General features: G+C 42.4%; 1 protein-coding gene across 1 annotated transcript in view; it reads left to right on the plus strand.

Annotated features, from left to right (window-relative positions):
• Window positions 1–200: 200 nt before the first annotated feature.
• The window catches only part of AMOT (angiomotin), a gene marked incomplete at its 5' end in the record, with an annotated part of 41,898 nt that continues 24,148 nt past the window's right edge, over window positions 201–17,950 (plus strand). Inside the window, 4 exon segments of the mRNA XM_018044198.1 lie at window positions 201–690; window positions 5,337–5,481; window positions 6,390–6,482; window positions 9,132–9,277. Of these exon segments, the coding sequence (XP_017899687.1) occupies window positions 201–690; window positions 5,337–5,481; window positions 6,390–6,482; window positions 9,132–9,277 (874 nt within the window).

Below are 17,950 nucleotides of genomic sequence, written 5' to 3' on the forward strand. Positions count from 1 at the left end.
AGGATCACACCTCTATGGGTCAGGTATTGAGAGGAGGCCAGGTGTGGAAGGGACTGGAGAGGTCTTGGGAGAGACCTTGTAGTCCAACCCTGCCTGCTCCTCATTTTGCACCTGTTCTGGGGGCCCAGGAGCCTCCACATCTCCCTTTCTTGTGCCTTCAAGTGGGAGCTTAACCTGAGTACACCCTCCGTGTTTTCCAGGCCAACACAGGACATCTCATTGCCTTTGTCAGCCCGGAACTCTCAGCCTCACAGCCCTACTTCTTCCCTCACATCTGGGGGTTCCTTGCCCTTGCTGCAGTCTCCACCATCTACTAGATTGTCTCCTGCCCAACACCCCTTGGTCCCCAGCCAAGGAGACCACTCGGCTCACCTGCCTAGGCCACAGCAGCATTTCCTTCCTAACCAGGCTCACCAGGGGGATCATTACCGTCTCCCCCAGCCTGGCCTGAGTCAACAGCAGCCACAGTCACACCATCACCACCATCACCAGCAGCAGCAGCAGCCAGGAGAAGGCTATTCCGCTATGCCACGAGCTCAGCAGTCGTCTGCTTCATATCAGCCAATGCCAGCCGACCCTTTTGCCATTGTTTCCAGAGCCCAGCAGATGGTTGAGATTCTCTCAGATGAGAACCGGAACTTGCGGCAGGAGTTGGAAGGATGCTATGAGAAGGTGGCGAGACTGCAGAAGGTGAGACCTCCGTATGGGGCTATTTGAGTCTTTCTGAAATCTTATTTGTTTAATATTGATATAAAAGTGTCCACTTGTGGGTCCCTGTATGACATATGGGCGGGTCTTCAGGATTCTTATATCTGAAGGTTAGATGGAGAAAACTTTAGAAAAACCTTCTGCCTCTCTAGAAGTAACATTTCACAGAAACCATAGCCCCCAAGAAAGCTTAACTGAGTGTTTGAGAATTACAAAAGGCAGGGAAACTGCTTCAGAAGGTCAAGAACACTGGAGAGGGCTCTTCTGGAGAAGTACCTGCTAGCATAAAGACTTTTCCTTTTGATTACATTTTCCCAAATACAAAATACTGAATTTGAATCTTAACTACAAATCCATAGTTCCCAGAAAAATCTCATCATTGAAGTTAGATCCTGACCTGCCTTGTTGTGGAAAGGGCCTAGAGTACTTTTCCAAGTGGTGGTTTTCATTGTAACTTTTTCAATGCCCTTTACTTTCCCCCCTTCTTGTGTTGGTCCTTCCCTCAGCTCAAATGAAACATCTGCTCTCCTCTGGTGTGTGTGGGGGGCAGGAGGGGTTTAGCACACCACAGATGGGTGACATGTGACAGCCCGAGGCTAAGGAAGTAGCAAAAGGAGCGTATGTCCCAAGTTCACATTCTTCCCTGGGCCCCTCCTGAGTCTTTTGCAGCTGGGACTTTAGGTCTTGAGTGCCCTAAGCTAGGAACCTTAGCTCTTAGCTTCCTGTGGCTGGTGGTGAATAGGGTTCTGCCTTTGGCAGCCTCTTTGCAACTTCTGTCATTGTGGAGCTCCTTTGGTTTGATCTCCCAGACAATGCAGACTGCTCAGGGATGTGAGGATGAAGGTGGAGGAGGGAAGGGAGGTTGCCTGGTATTGTTCAGTAACTCTGTCCTCAGGAGACACCCAACAGTGAAAATTTCAGGGGCCTGAATGAAGCTAACACTGTGTAAACACCAGATCTGAGTCCTAAAGGAGAGGAGGGCTTATTATCAGCTAAGTATTTTTACGGAACAAAAAAATGCCTTTACCGCACCTAATGTTCCCAAGTCTGGATGGATGGGGGTTGTTGAGTGAGAAATGTTTCTTACTGGCTTTGCCGCCAATTTAAAATTTTCCCTCTTCTCTCATACCTGCCCCTGTCCCATCACATTGGTACTCACACACTATAAGCAGACTGGTCCAGTTCAGCTGATTAGGTTTAACAGTTGACAATGCTCCCTAAACTCTTATTTGTGGTGGCCCTGGCCCCATCTTTGATGTAGTAAATAAAGGGTGAACCCAGATCTTCTACAGACTCTGTTTTCTAGAGGATAGTGAATTTTTTTTTTTTTTAATGAGGGGGAAGATGAGTGGCAGGGAGGTGGAGCAGAACAGAGTCTGGGTTGTTTTGTTCTCCAATATGGGGAAAGATGCCTCAACCAAGTGCAATTGGGACAGCTTGAGTGCTGGGAGAAGTGAAAGCTGACCCAACGCTGCAGTGGGTTAGAGGCAGAGGTGGGTTAGAAGAGGACAAATGAGGGGAATAAGGTAGATATCAGCTGGTGCTGGGAAAAATAAGAAGCCTGAAGCTCATGAGGGGAATAAGTAGATAGAATCAACCTGGAAACCCACCACCATCCTCTCTCTCCCCTCACCTCCCACCACAGACCAAACCGATGGATATGCCCTTCTGTGTCTCCTTTTCCTGTTGACAGATGGACAACTTGCCCTTTTAGTGGGGGCAGTATCTACAAATGGTATTGGGAAAGGATTGGTACAATGTCTTGAAATAGTACTCTGAACAACTTGAGTAAAGGGGCTGCCTTCCATGAGGATGCGGAATAAAAGGAACCCTTATACACTGCCAGTAGGAAGGGAAGGTAAATTGATGTAGCCACTATGGAAAACAGTATGGAGGTTTCCCAAAAAACTAAAAATAGAACTATCATATGACTCAGCAGTTCCATTCCTGGATGTGTATCTGAAAAAACAAAACAAAACACTAATTCAAGAAGATGCATGCACCCTAGTGTTCATAACAGCATTGTGTACGATAGCCAAGATATGGAAGCAACCTAAGTGTCCATCAACAGATGAATGAATAAAAAAGATGGAATACTGCTTAGGCATAAAGAGAATGAAATTCTGCCATTTGCAACAACATGGATGGGCCTGGAGGGTATTATGATAAGTGAAATAAGTCAAAAAAAATACTGAATGATATCACTTATATGAGGAATCAAAAAAATACATCAAACTAGTGAATATAACAAAAAAGAAGCAGACTCAGAGATACAGAGAACAAACTAGTGATAACCAGTGGGGAGAGGGAAAGAGGGAGGAGCAACATAGGGGGAGGGGAGTAAGAGGCACAAATTATTAGGTATAAAATAAGCTATAAGGATATATTACACATCGCCAGCTTCCCTGGTAGCTCAGCTTGTAAATAATCCACCTGCAATGCAGGAGACCCCATTCAATTCCTGGGTTGGGAAGATCACTGGAGAAGGGTTAGGCTACCCACTCTAGTATTCTTGGGCTTCCCTGATGGCTCAGAGGGTTAATAATCCACCTGCAGTGTGGGAGATCTGGGTTCGATCCCTGGGTTGGGAAGATTCCCTGGAGGAGGGAACGGCTACCCACTCCAGTATTCTGGCCTGGAGAATTCCATGGACTGTATAGTCCAGGGGGTCACAAAGAATCAGACTGGACTGAGCAACTTTCACTTCATGAGGAATATAGCCCATATTTTATATAAGTGGAGTATAACCTTTAAAAATAGGGAATCACTATATTGTACACCTATAACTTCTACAGTATTGTACACCAAATATACTTCCATAAAAACATAAACAAAGGGGACTGCCTTCCAGGTGTGGCACTCCGTGGGGCACTAGAAAACCTTGTACTCTGAAGACAGCCCAGAGCGGACCAGCACCAAGCCTGCTCTTTCAAATAGAAATGTTTATTTTCTCTACCAAGCACTTGAATTTCATGCAAAAGCTTTATTGGGCTCAGGCCTTGCAGATCTTGTCTCTAAATGCCATTCACCAGTTTTCACCTTCTGTGCTGCTATCTTGGTACCATCTGCAAGGAAAAAAACACTCTCAAGTCTGCTCTTTTCTGTGATGTAAGCTTCATTTGTTTGCAGGCAGTCCCGCCTCAGGCATCATGCTGGAGCTGGGGCAGGTGCAATCGGAGTTGTTTGGTAACCGCACCTTTCCCTGAGTCTCCCACTGGGCGGGGGGAGGGGTGCTAATATTTCTCCCCCTAAAGTAGCCTGAGCTTTGTTAAGGAGGATAGTGAAAAGCTGAGAAGGAATGCAGAATGGTTGCAGGAGTCAGATTTAACTTGAAAATTACTTAATAGGCAGTGGGGTTTACTGTCTTATACAAATCATATGCAAATATCTCTGTGGTTGTGACATGTACAGTGAAGCTCTACTGGTTCCAGAGAGACTCTAGAGTCAGATTTCTTATTTTCTTCCCAATTCGGGCTGATTCAGGGCGGGATCCTTTCTCTTTGAGGTTGTGTGTGTATGTATACATTGTGTGTGTATGTGTGTGTTTACCTTTTACAAGATTTGCTGGAGTGTCATAAAACACAACTCTAATCATGAATTTCTGTTAAAAAATCTGTTACGGTGTCCCATTGACTATGGGATAAAGTCCAAATGCCTGGCATTAAAGCCCTTTTATGATCTGACTCCAATCTATCTTTGCAGCCAGATCTTACCAGCTTCTCCCTGTGTACCCCACAGTGTCCAGCCAAATTAGACTACTGGTCATTCTGGGAATACATTCACTCACTTAGAATAGAACACCCTTCCCCTCACCTCTGCTCATTGAAATTTAACCCAGCTTTCAGGATCTGACTGTAAATATCACCTCCTCCCTGAAATTCTCCTCTCCCTTCACCCCCAAACAGGAACAACCTCTTTCTCCCCTACAATTTGTAACACTACTCCAACTTTTCTTAATAACATATCTCTCCTGGTATTCTTTTACTTGAGTAGATTGAAAGCTTCTTGAGGGCAGCTGTAATGTCCTTATTCATATTTACACACCCCACAGTGCTTTAGAGTTCCAGTAATTTTTGGCCCCTGGTAAATGTTTGTTAAATTGAACTGAACTAACTAATGAGGCTAAGTCTTAGGGTTTTTAGTTTTCATCTCTGCCTCTGCCTTCTAGTAAAAGGCCATCTCAGTCTTCTCTTTCCTAAAATGGGGGAGAGGTATCTTGTGTAGGCCAATATCAGCCCAGATCGAAATAAACATATAAAAACCCTTTGAATGCTTTGCAGTAACTATATACATTATTATTATTTTCTAAATTAAGAAAGGAAAGGAAAATCATTTGTAACTATACTTATGAAATTTATCCTCTTCTACAACCTTCTCTGAAGACAGATAAACATATTTGTTTTTAACCTAAGGAAATCTTGGGGACTGGTGAGTTAATTACTGAGCTTGAGGTTGAACTTAGAAATTTTTTCAGGAAACTTTTCTTATCTGACTGTGTTATGATTACCTCCTGGCCATCCATAAATCCCTGGGAGAAGTTGTCATTAAGGATTTGCATATATGTTTTCAGATCTTCTTCCCCCATCCACTTCCTACCATCATCACTGTCTTTCATTTTTGTTGTTCAGGTGGAGACAGAAATCCAGCGAGTCTCAGAGGCATATGAGAACCTTGTCAAGTCATCCTCCAAAAGAGAGGCCCTGGAGAAAGCTATGAGAAACAAGCTTGAGGGCGAGATTCGGAGAATGCATGACTTCAACAGGGATCTGAGAGGTGAGAGAATCACTGAAAGGCATCAGTCAAGAGGTTGAAGGGAACAACAAGGTCCTACTGTAAACAACAAGGTCCTACTGTATGGCACAGAGAATTATATTCAATATCCTATTATAGAAAGGGATGTCAGAGCCTACCAGTACCTCTAGCAGTCAACAAAAAAAAATCCCTTTGATAAACTTCAGTGAAAAGAATATAAAAAAGAATGCATATATAGATATAGATATATCTCAGAATCACTTTGCTGTATAGCAGAAATTAACACAACATTGTAAACTATACTTCAATTTTAAAAAAGGATGGTGAAGGGAAGGGCTAAGCTAAGGAACACATGGTGAGGCTTCTAGGTCTTGTCCAGCCCACTGGGATGGTCAGCAAGTTGCAGAGCATAGACAGGCTAGGTTTTTGCGACTACAGTCGTGTCTGGTCCTAAGCTTTCTTAATTAAAGGGGGATGAACTGATATGTAAATCAGACGGTATTCCTCTCAGGTCTCCTGGACCCAGTTGGCCTGCCCCCATAGTCTATGCTACTTGTCTTCCTTTCCGGCTTTAAAGATTTTATAAAGATTTAAATTTAAACATTTTATAATAACTCTGGTGTTCTTTTTTTCCCAGTGAATGAAAAATATCATATATTCAGGGACAGATTTCTTGGATGGAATCTAGAAATTTGGACTTAGGTTTTGTCAGTGAGGAGTGAAAGTGTTAAAGTACTTGCCTCCCGCTTTCCCGTCATGGTCTAGTGTTGTTTTGGGATCCACGTTTGCAAACCTTTGTCTGTGTCACCCCTTCTTGTGTAATAAGAAGAGACAGGCTTGTTTTGCTCAAGATCAGTATTTAGAGGGCAAATAGCTTGTGCTTGGAAGTTTGTCCTCAGGGCCCTGTTGATTGTCTCCAAATTCCACAGAGCGTCTGGAGACGGCCAACAAGCAGCTTGCAGAGAAGGAATATGAGGGGTCAGAAGATACCAGAAAAACCATCTCTCAGCTCTTTGCAAAAAGTAAGTCTGAAAGCTTCAGCAGCAGGTATTCATGTACGAGTGGGAGTGAGGTGTATGAAAAGGTTATGCAGTTCTATATAGCCTCCTAAAACAGCCAGGGAAGAGTGAATGTCATATAAGGATTCTTTTTCCTGTTTAAGCATCAAGTTGAGAGATTGTTTTTTTCCTTCTGGCCACGAAGGCTGCTTGCCACAACATCGAGTCACATCAACATAACTCCTTCTGTATTAAGACAGAGAAGCCCCTTGGAATTCTGGCTTTTTGTCATAGCTAGCTGAAAAGGACCTTGGTAAACTTGAGATCCCTTCATATTGAAGGGACTTATCATTGAAGGCTGCATCTGCTGGTTCTGGAAGAGATGAGATTACCACGTAGGACTGAGACAAGTGCTTAGAATACCTAACCTGTACCTGGGGCTCCCGTCAACATCCTTTTTATATCATATGATTCCATATTGGAGGATTGCAAGGGGAACTAGAGGGAGACCATGGCTAAGGCCTCAACTAGTGACTCTAGTGTGGAGTTGGAGGTTGTGCGGGAGGGCAGAGCTATGTCTTCATCCTAATAGTGTTTCCTTTGTCTGGAAATACTCCTAGGACCAGGACAATGGATTAATCTTTTTCATTATCGGGTCCCTAATGGACTCCACCCAGCTAGACAATGCTTCATTCTTTCCAACTGCCACAGTAAAAACAGCAGTAAAAAACTACACAGTGGATTGAATCCATAGGGCAAGACAAGTCCGGAGGAAATAGATGATCTCCTCTGACTTCTGCAGATGCCCAAGGCTTGGTGGCCGCTACCCTCGGCCTCCACCAGTGCCGTTCTCAGCTGGAGAAGTGCTTCGTGGGGATCCACTGGGCCGCATCATTGTTGGGCCTCCACATGACCCTTTCAAGTCACTCCATGCGGCTTTCAGTCAGCTTTTACCAGTTTGTTTGATCTTCACTTACAGTATCCCCCTCCCTTCCTGGGTTGCTCTCTTGTGCTTTGGCTTTAGAACTGGAGCTTTTTTTTCCTTCCTCATTTCCCTGAGCTTCCTGTTCTTTTGTCAGTTTGCCTTAGAGGAAGGAATGTTGCTTTTCTGGTGTCATCAGTGCTTAGTGTAAGTTGCTGTGAAGTTGCTTTTGTGGTGTCCCTTGGAGGCTACTTTGCTGGTGGAGATGGTGGTGGCCTCCCAGTTTAAAACACAGAGAATGTATGGGTTCTTGGCCCTGGATCTGTGACTTCACAAACTCCCTGTGTGGAGATGGTATTTCAGGTGTCCTGAGAGTTCTGCTGCTGGTTTCTCAAATGTGGTCATTTAGTAGATCAAACTGTGTTAGCAGCAGTGTCCAAGACTGTCAAATGGTTCTGGAAGGAGCCTAGTAGGTAGGGAAGAGGGCATGACTTGTGTGGCTCTGTCATTTCTTTTGCCTTTGGGCATCCGCAGAGTGCTACATGGTTGGAAGTGTGGCAGGAGCCAAGAAAACACTCTTGAAAAGGCCCCCTAGACAGGCCAGACCAACCTAATCCTAGAAGAAGGCTGTCTGGTACGGTACAAAGAGCTCAGAACAACCTGGCCTTAAGGGTGTGGGACATGGTACAAGGTACTCAAGCTCTCAGAGACTCTGTTTTCTCATGTGCACAATGGAGAAGAGAATAATACAACACCTGCCGTGCATGGTTGTTCTGAGGATTAAGTTAGTACAATACTTGGTGTGCAATAAGTATTCAACAAATATTTATTTCTTCCCAAGGTACATCTGAATAGGTATGTAAAGTCAAGATGGGAAGGAAAGTAGGTTGCCCTATTAAAGTCTCTCCTACAGGGACTTTCCTGGCAGTCCAGTGGTTAAGACTCTGAGCTTCCAAGGCAGGGGATGCAGGTTTGATCCCTAGTCAGGGAACTAAGAGCCCGCATGTCATGCCTTGTGGTGTAGCCAGATAAAGTCTCTCCTAAAGACTTAAGTATGCATGTCTTGAGAGGAAGGGCACTCTTCCTGCCACTGAGCATCAAAACTGCTCATTTGAGTTTTTGTGTGAGGTCTGTCAGAGTTAAGAGCGGAGGGACCTAGAAGGGCATGGGGCATAACCACATGTGTCATGGTCATCTGTACCTACAGTGTCATCTCAGATTGACCTCAGTTTGAAAACTATGTTAGTGAATAAAGAGTGACATTGCCAGTTTTATGCATTTTTATGAAATACCATTTTTTTCTGATCAATTTAATATCGATTTTTTTATTGATTTAATAGACTGTCTATTGAGGAAATGATGGGGAAACTTTGTGTAGGCTCAATGGCTCATTGGCCAATACAAGACTGTTTGAAGAAATAAAATGGAGGAGACAAGCCTACCTGTTCTTCTGATATATGTGTGTCTGTATGTGTTTTTGTGTTCACCTTTGTATAATATTTTTCACAATACTTTTGACATCTGTTTCCTCATTGCTTCTGCACAAACCACCATTGTTAAGTGACTTTTAAATTGACGCAGCAATTTAGTGGTAGAACCAGTGGTAAGAGTCCAGATCTCGGCGTCCTGCTTCTTGTTACTGGGTGTTACAACACTAAAATGTCCAGGAATGGGTATGACTATCAGTTTTGCTCAGGTAAGGTTTTGAGCCAGCTCTGGGATGGCAGTATTGATATTTCATGTCCTGATAGATAAGGAGAGCCAGCGTGAGAAGGAGAAACTGGAAGCGGAGCTGGCCACTGCTCGTTCTACCAATGAGGACCAAAGGCGACACATCGAAATCCGAGACCAGGCCCTGAGCAATGCCCAGGCCAAGGTGGTAAAGCTGGAAGAAGAGGTATGTGTAGTTTCCTCAGGTGGCGTGTGAGCCTGAGGGTAGAAGAGCTAGAAACTGATGGCCCTGGATTGGGGGGTCTCCCATTTTGGCAAACTGGCAGCTGCATCATCCCCTGACAGGAAGGTGCTATCTGCTACTTCTAGTTATAACTGTACTGATGTGACTGGACTTGGATTTTTTTGTCTCTTCTCTTCGAGTTCCTTCCTTTTGCTCCAGAATTGAAAGTTACCAAGGTCAAGGAGTGATTTTCATTTGCTCATTTATATAATAAGCTAACTACCGTCCCTCTCCAAATTCTGACTATGTATTGATAGCTAACCTTGCCTTAAATTAAGCTAATGACAGATTTTGTATATATATTTGTATCTATAGGTATAGATAGATAGATATACATATATATCTATATATGTGTATATATATATGTTTACATATTTGTATTTTGTGTATATATACATACACATATACATGTATGTATATACAAATAAATGTGTGTGTGTATATATATATATATATATATATATATATCTCACTGATTGTCTATTCTGAAATTGGAATTAGGAAAAAAAATAGCCTCCGTTATAAGAAGTTGGAATCTTTATTTTTTTTTTAATTTTTTTTATTTTTTAAATTTTAAAATCTTTAAAAACTTGAGATTAAAAAAGAAAGTGTTCAGTTACAAAGCCTTACCCATTCTGGCTATTCTAGGTGAGGTGCCTCTCCTACTTTCATTCATTGCCTGCTTCCTCTCCCTCAGTAAGAATGTTCTAGTTCTTAAAGATCTTCTGACTTATAAATACCCTTTGAATTCTTTTGTGGGTGTTAACATGCTTGTTGGAGCTGCAATGTGGGCTCATAACTTTTCTAATAGATGGTGCCGTCTAACCTATGATGTCCTTTAACCTGAATTGTTTAATCATTAAACTTCAGGTTGCATCAAGTCAGGCTAATATTCTGCTTCATCAGTTGTCTAGATCAGAAATACTGCCAAGTTTCTTTATTGAAAATGAAGGATACTTGTACGTGCCTGGTGTCCAGGTCTTAGGAGCTTAGCACTCCCTAGCTAGCCCTTCACCACATTCATATATTCCCTTCCATTCCCTTTTTGCAAGGAGATCACAGAGTAAATTACAGGACAGGGTTAAGACTGTGTTCTTTTAGAGAAGGGAAAACTGAGAGACCCACTGAGAAGTAGCTTGCTGGTAGTCACATGGCAATTCTTAACAGAGCCAGGAATAAAACTGGGATCTCATGACTCTTTATTCCCTAGACCCTGCTGCCTGTCTCCCCATCTGAATCATCCCTTGGTTCCACTCCCAAAAAGAGAATGTGGGCGCTTGTTCAGATTTAGTAAACCTCTGCATCTTTTAATTAAAAAAAAATAATTGTTTTGCTCATTGGGCCACTCTTTTTCAACAGACTATGGGAAGCTTGTCCAGACTGCTTTGAGATTAGGGTATATATACAGCCCACTGCCTCTCCAGGAAGGATGCCCATCTAGTTGGAGACAAACTGGAGATAAAGACTCTGCAGCCATCTTGGTTTTCAGTGTCTGAGGGCTCAGTGGTAACTAGCTGTTAATCATGGAAATAACATACATGTATGGAGACGATGTTAATCTGTAGTTCCCACTGAGCAGCCCTCAGTGAAACAGTTGCCTGAAATATATTTCTGGCTTCAGACTTCTGAGGCTTTTCTGGGCATTTGTTCCAGAGATTTTTTGTCATTTTCCAGGGCCCCGCTCCAAAACATGTAGATTTACAATTTAAAGAAGAAGCTCTGAATATTGGGCTAGAATTGAATGATGGCATCTAGTAGTCAGAGATATCTCACATGAGCTCATCAATTATAGTTAATTTTTTAGTCCTCATCCAACTGGTTGTCTCACACAGTCTAGTTACTGGGAAATTCTGAGTTGCTGTGGCTAAAGGAGGCAGGACATGTGACAGCGAGCGTAACCTGGGAGCCTTGTACCTGGCGGAATTGCAGAGGTAGAGGCCATGAAATGGCTTCCAGTATCTCAGGCTAGATCACCTCTAGCACATGTCAGGGCTTAAAACCACATCTCATGGAAAAAATCCATGGATTCCTGTTTACCTTTTCATTTAAGCAGCCCATAAGGGCTAAGTTTGCTCCTGGGTGATGTTTGACGTATCTCCACCGCTGTATTCAAAGGAAAACATTCCTTTTCCTTATCTTCAAAGACAGGAATCGATAACTGAAGTTTTGCTTGTTTTTGCTGTGACTCAGCCCCCACGAGGTCTCATTTTTCCTGGGGTAAAAATTTTAAGTAGAACATTAGGGAGATATTTAAGATGTAAGTAGCCTTGGAACTAATCTAGTAAGGGTTCTTCGTTGTGATTTCTTTACAAAAATGGTGGACATTTCTAAATGAAGAAGAGTATTCCCAAACAGAAAATATTTATCTATCTGTTGGAGGTGGCTGAAGTCAGGTCATGTTGGAAGGCAGAGGGATATGGCAGATGTCTGTCTATGGCTCATAGAAACAGATAATTTAGTCATGGCTTACAAATGGCACCATGAATTTTCCTTAGAAGCTCTTCCAGAGAAAACCTCTCTAGTCTACTTTGTAAATGAGAATTAGGGAAAATTTCCCAAATTAAGCTTTTTTTTTTTCCTCCCCTAGGGAATATTTTCTTAGCCTACTAAGTGCAAGGTCACTCAAGTTTACCTATTCAGCATTGCATCAAGATGGTCAGATTGACACATATTATATATTGAATCATAATGTTGTATACCTGAAATGCATGTAATGTTACAAATCAATTATATCTCAATGACATCACCTGCTTTACAGATATGAAAATTGCAGTGTAGATAAGTGAAGTGACAGGAGGCCCTGTGAGCCCACTGACAGGTGGCTCAGCGGTAAAGAACCCACCTGCCAGTGCAGGAGACATGGGTTTGATCCGTGTTACAGGAAGACCCCCTGGAGAAGGGAATTGCAACCCACTCCAGTATTCTTGCCTGGAGAACCCCAAGGAGAGGAGCCTGGCAGGGTCGCAAAGAATCGGACATGACTTATCGCCTCAACAACAACAAATAAAAATAAAGATGGCTAGGGAACAATGATGACTACTTTGATGGTCTGAAGACCCTTGCATCTATTTACATCTTTCTCTTTTACAACATCCTCATTTAGGTATTTTCCCTGAAATCCATTCCATCTTTCTAATCCTATTAAGTCTCTTGCCCATGACACTCAGCATTCACTGTGCTCTAAGCTCTATACAGAAAGGGTTCCTTGGCCTTACAGAGAACTTTCTTCTGCAGTCACAATCTCCTTCCTCTTCCAAGTTCAGCTCAGATTTTCTCGCGAACCCTGCTCTGCTGACATCGAGGGATATGGTATCTTGCTAGGAAGGGGATATCATTCTAAAGAGCAGACCTGTTTTTTGGTGATTGACTATAATCCTGCTTACTTACACAGCATGCAGCTGGCTGAGGTAAATGGGGTCTTTCCATCCCTGCCCTTATCTTTCAGGACACATAGGTCCTATTGAAGTGGAGCCTCATTAAGCTCCAAGTCAAAAGAACTCTGTGTCCTACAGCAATCATGGTATTCTCACATTCAAAGAAACTTCCCTCTGCCCACCACTAATTTGACCTCACTGGAGAGTTTCGACAGATGCTTGGCATATCCACTCACAAGTCTCAAGGCAGCCCAGGCTTCTAGCCGGCTGCTGTCTTATGATGATCCGGAGCGGAGCTACTGCTTGGGTAATTGTTTCAGGGATAGTGGGAAAAAGGCCCTGGCAAGATCAAAGAGGGAAGATGCTGCGGGTGGGCTGCTTACTGAGCAGAATGCACAGGAAGGGATAGAGTGGAATGTGGGAGGGCTGGCAGAAAGAGCCAGTGAGCCTTGTTCTTTGGCTTTAGGCTAGATTGACAGCCACAGAGATTCAGGGGCGAAAAGGGCCCAAGTGTTAACCTTTTCTCAGCTGCAGTGTCTGGTACAGATATTTAGACACTGCAGTGAAAACCCTTAGCAGTGGTGCGTTTTCCAGAGTCCTTTTGCCACTCCTCTCATTCTCCAAAACTAAATCCATATTGTTTCGTTTCATTTCCGCCACCATTCTTCATGGCTCATATTTTCTCATTTCTCGATCCCCTGCCACTTATTTGACTTGTCTTTGACTTTAGAGAGACATAATTTTCGCTATCACACATATCCACAGGGCATCTAATAGTCTCCTTCTTGCCAAATATTAGAGGAAGATGTCCTAGGGATAGACATTTATATGTCTCATCCAGAATAATCGTCAAACAATAGGATTTTGCTCTGATAGGTAAAATTGATACAGTGGTTATAATGGATTATAAATCTGAGGGTACGATTTATGTGTGCATTGAGAGTAGAGATAGGAATTCAGATAAAATATGTATATAGCAAGAAATCTTCTTGAGTGCTCTGCTGATGAATTGTTGACTCATTTGAAGGGTGTTTCATTTAAAGAGGACTTTTTTCCATATTTACAGGCAACATGTTTTCTTTAAAGTAGGTATAGCTCCATTCAGTATAAGAAATTATGTCCCTGCTCCCAACATAGGTAAAGTTACTTCTCAGAGTTTGATATTCTGTTTTTCTCCTGATTTTGGCATTTGAAATCCCCAAACTAAAAGCCTTGTGTATTTTTTTTTAGTCTGCTTAACAGAATGAACTCCATTCCCTTGGTAGCAAGTTTCTAGACGTGGTTTTATTTTTTACTCCGCAGTTCTTTTAATATCTACCAGTGGACCACAGCTTCTTGGCAATGGACACAGGCAACTTGCTAATACCAGGGTAATGTTACCAAATTGCTTCAGAGGGAACTCTTACTTGGAGCCATGTGCTCCTGGGTAAGACTAAATCAGATCAAATGGAAATCACTGGAGGCTCATGGAGCAACATGCAACATATAACTTAGTTGTATGAAGGAGAGGAACCAAGAAAGTACATTTCAGTTGTGACATTTGTGGTGACTGTGAGTGTTCAGAGTTCTGGGAGATAGAAGGGAAGATGAAAATCAAGACATAATGAAGGATGACCTCTGTGACACGGGACTTAGTGCCGTATTAGTCTGAATGTTCTTTCGTCATTGGGTGTGTGTATATGTTGGTGTTCATCTAGCTCATAATAGTCCACTCCCTCTACTTATCCATATTATATATTTTTTATTATTTATTAAGACTTTACTTTTTTTAGGGCAGTTTTATGTTCACAGCAAAATTGAAGGACAGGTACAGAGATTTCATCATATACTCACTGGTCACACATGCACAGCCTGTGCCCCCCCCCATTATCAACATTCCCCACCAGAGTGGTACATTTGTCACAACTGATGAACCTACATTGACACATCATAATCACCCAAAGTCCATAGTTTACATTAGGGTTCACTCTTGGTAGTGTATATTCTGTGGGTTTGGTAAACATATGTAATTACACATATCCATCATTATGGTATCATATAGAATATTTTCACTGCCCTAAAAATCCTGTGTTCTGCCTGTTCACTCCCACCCCCATGTATTTTTTTAACCTTTTGAAAGTATTTCCAAATACTTAATATATCCCCACTGTGAACCTTGAAAGTTTCAATAGATTAGGAAATTAAAATACAGACAGATTATATAGTTGGTAATACAATACATCTAGAAGAAAACTCAGATCTCTTAACTCCAAAATATCCCATATTATGCCTTGTCTACCAGTGAATAAATGGAGAAGGTTGATGATGAAATCACTTTCTTACAAATGACTGAGACAAATGGGTAGCTTTCAGGGCCCTAGATGTAATTTTGTAATTAGCCATCCTTGAAAAAATAAATTTGAAAGACATCTGCAGTTGTTGGAAGGAGGGAAGAGATGCCATCACGTGGTATTCATTTGCAGGGATCAGATTTTCCTGAGTCAGAAGGAGGTTAACAGATCTGCCAAATACTTGGGAATGGGTTCAAATTATTGTAGAAGTGTGATGAAAAAACATGATTGATTGAGCTCAAGAGTATTTGCCCTATTCTCCAATAGGTTGCCTTCCTGCAATTCTTTCCCCCAATTTTATGATTCCCTTCTAAAAACTTAACTCTTAATAGAAATGATTTGAAGCCCTTATCTTGACTTTCCAAGCAAAGTAAATACATTTATGAATGTGTTTATTGTTTTTATATCTTAGCATTATAGCTAAGCTATGCTATGCTCGTTTTTGTTCCTGTATTTGACAGTTATTTAATATTAACTGGTCACCAGCAGTATAGTGAAAAATGAACTATAATTAGAACCTAAGAGAGATATGAAGGAAATCTCCAGTAGTGCTGAAGTGGAGAGCAAGGTTTCTCAACTTCAGCATTATTGACATTTGGGGCCAGATCATTTTTTGGTGATTGTGATGGGGGAGGCTGTCCTGTGCACTGTGGGGTGTTGAGCAGTATCCCTGGATTCCACTAACAAGTTGCCAATAGCAACCTACCTCCAGATCTAACAATCAAAAATGTCTCCACACTTAATGTTCCCTGGGGACAAAATCACCCCCAGTTAACAATCATTAGTATAGAGGTAAAAGAGTAAACTACCATAGATTGGACCGTTGAGGTACAGCAGGAGGTGACAAATTGGAAGAGAAGGTGAGTCTAAAAGATCAAGGCAGAAAGTAAGAATGATTTAAGGAACCACAAGAGGAGATCATAGGATTAGGGAAAGAAAGGGAAGACCCAGCACAGCCAAAAATAAATAAAAGAGGAGCCACTTGCTACAACTCACCAATTGCAGTTGGCTTCTGAAGCACTCTTTAGAATGCTAGGACTCTGGAACAGTTTGAAAATCACTCTGGGGGCAGGCACCTTATCTGTAAAGGACCAGAGAGTACATATTTTCAGTTTTGCGGACCATATAGTTTCTTTTGCAACTGCAGCTGCTCAACTGTGCCATTGCAGCAGGAAGACAGCCCTAGCCAATATGTAAATGAGTGAGCATGTCTGAATTTGGCCTACTGCTGACCATTTTGGTTTGCTGGCTCCCAAAACCTCTGTAGAAATATCAATAACCTCAGGTATACAGATGACACCACCCTTATGGCAGAAAGTGAAGAAGAACTAAAGAGCCTGTCGATGAAAGTGAAAGAAGAGAGTGAAAAAGTTGGCTTAAAGCTCAACATTCAGAAAACTAAGATCATGGCATCAGGTCCCATCACTTCATGACAAATAGATGGGGAAACAGTGGAAACAGTGGCTGACTTTTTTGTCGGGGGGAGGGTCTCCAAAATCACTGCAGACGGTGACTGCAGCCATGAAATGAAAAGACACATACTCCTTGGAAGGAAAGTTATGACCAAGCTAGTCAGCATATTAAAAAGCAGAGACATTACTTTGCCAACAATAGTCCGTCTAGTCAAGGCTATGGTTTTTTCAGTGGTCATGTATGGATGTGAGAGTTAGACTATAAAGAAAGCAGAGCGCCAAAGAATTGATGCTTTTGAAGTGTGGTGTTGGAGAAGACTCTTGAGAGTCCCTTGGACTGCAAGGAGATCCAACCAGTCCATCCTAAAGGAGACCAGTCCTGGGTGTTTACTGGAAGGACTGATGCTGAAGCTGAAACTTCAATACTTTGGCCACCTGATGCGAAGAGCTGACTCATTGGAAAAGACCCTGATGCTGGGAAAGATTGAAGGCAGGAGGAAAAGGGAGCAAGAGGATGAGATGGTTGGATGGCAACACCGACTCAATGGACGTGGGTTTGGGTAGACTCCAGGAGTTGGTGATGGACAGGGAGGCCTGACGTGCTGCAGTTCATGGGGTCGCAAAGAGTCAGATACGACTGAGTGATTGAACTGAACTGAACTGAAAACCTCTTTCATTTTTTACAAATGGGAGAACAGAGAAGGAAATTACCATTAAGAGTGGAGGTGGGACTAGAACCCAAGTCTCCTGATTGCCACCTTGCTCCTTTACCTTTCAATTTACTGTCAAATGGAAATTTCTGATGTGTGTGTACAAATGTGTGCGGTGGGGCAGGGAATGACATCTGCCTAAGTGTCTTTATTTAAACAGTACCTTTGACTATAGGTAAAGTATTTCTCAGACTTTCCTGGTGGCACAGTGTTAAAGAATCCACCTGCCAATGCAGGAAACTCAGGTTCAATCCCTGGGTCGGGAAGATCCCCTGGAGAAGGAAATGGCAACCCACTCCAGCATTCTTGTCTGGAGAATCCCATGGACAGAGGAGCCTGGTGGGCTATAGTCCATAGAGTCACAAAGAGTCAGACATGACTTAGCGACTAAGCAACAACAAAAATATTTCTCATAAAGCAGAAGTGCCCTCCAAATTGTATCATTTTGAGAGAATATGGTATCCTTACAGCTTCTAATTGTATCTCTAGTGAAAGGCCTTGCCCTCTAAAGATACATGAAGCTCTGTTGCACAAGGGGTTTGAGGCCTCCTTGCTATATGCCTTCCTGGGGCAAAATGGCTATGTTTTTAATGCCTTAATTGATGTGATAATTAGACTTATTGAGATAATGAGAACCATGTCAAGGCTATCTGGAGTGAATGTTCCAAGCTGAAAGAACTAGAACATGTGCGACTTGGCATTGACTTTTTCTTTAAAACAGAAAAACAACTCTGAGTACTTTTTGTACCAGACACTCTACTGAGCACTTCATTTTTATCTCATTTGTTCC

The sequence above is a fragment of the Capra hircus genome (genome assembly GCF_001704415.2).
Source record: "Capra hircus breed San Clemente chromosome X unlocalized genomic scaffold, ASM170441v1, whole genome shotgun sequence".
Lineage (NCBI taxonomy): Eukaryota > Metazoa > Chordata > Mammalia > Artiodactyla > Bovidae > Capra > Capra hircus.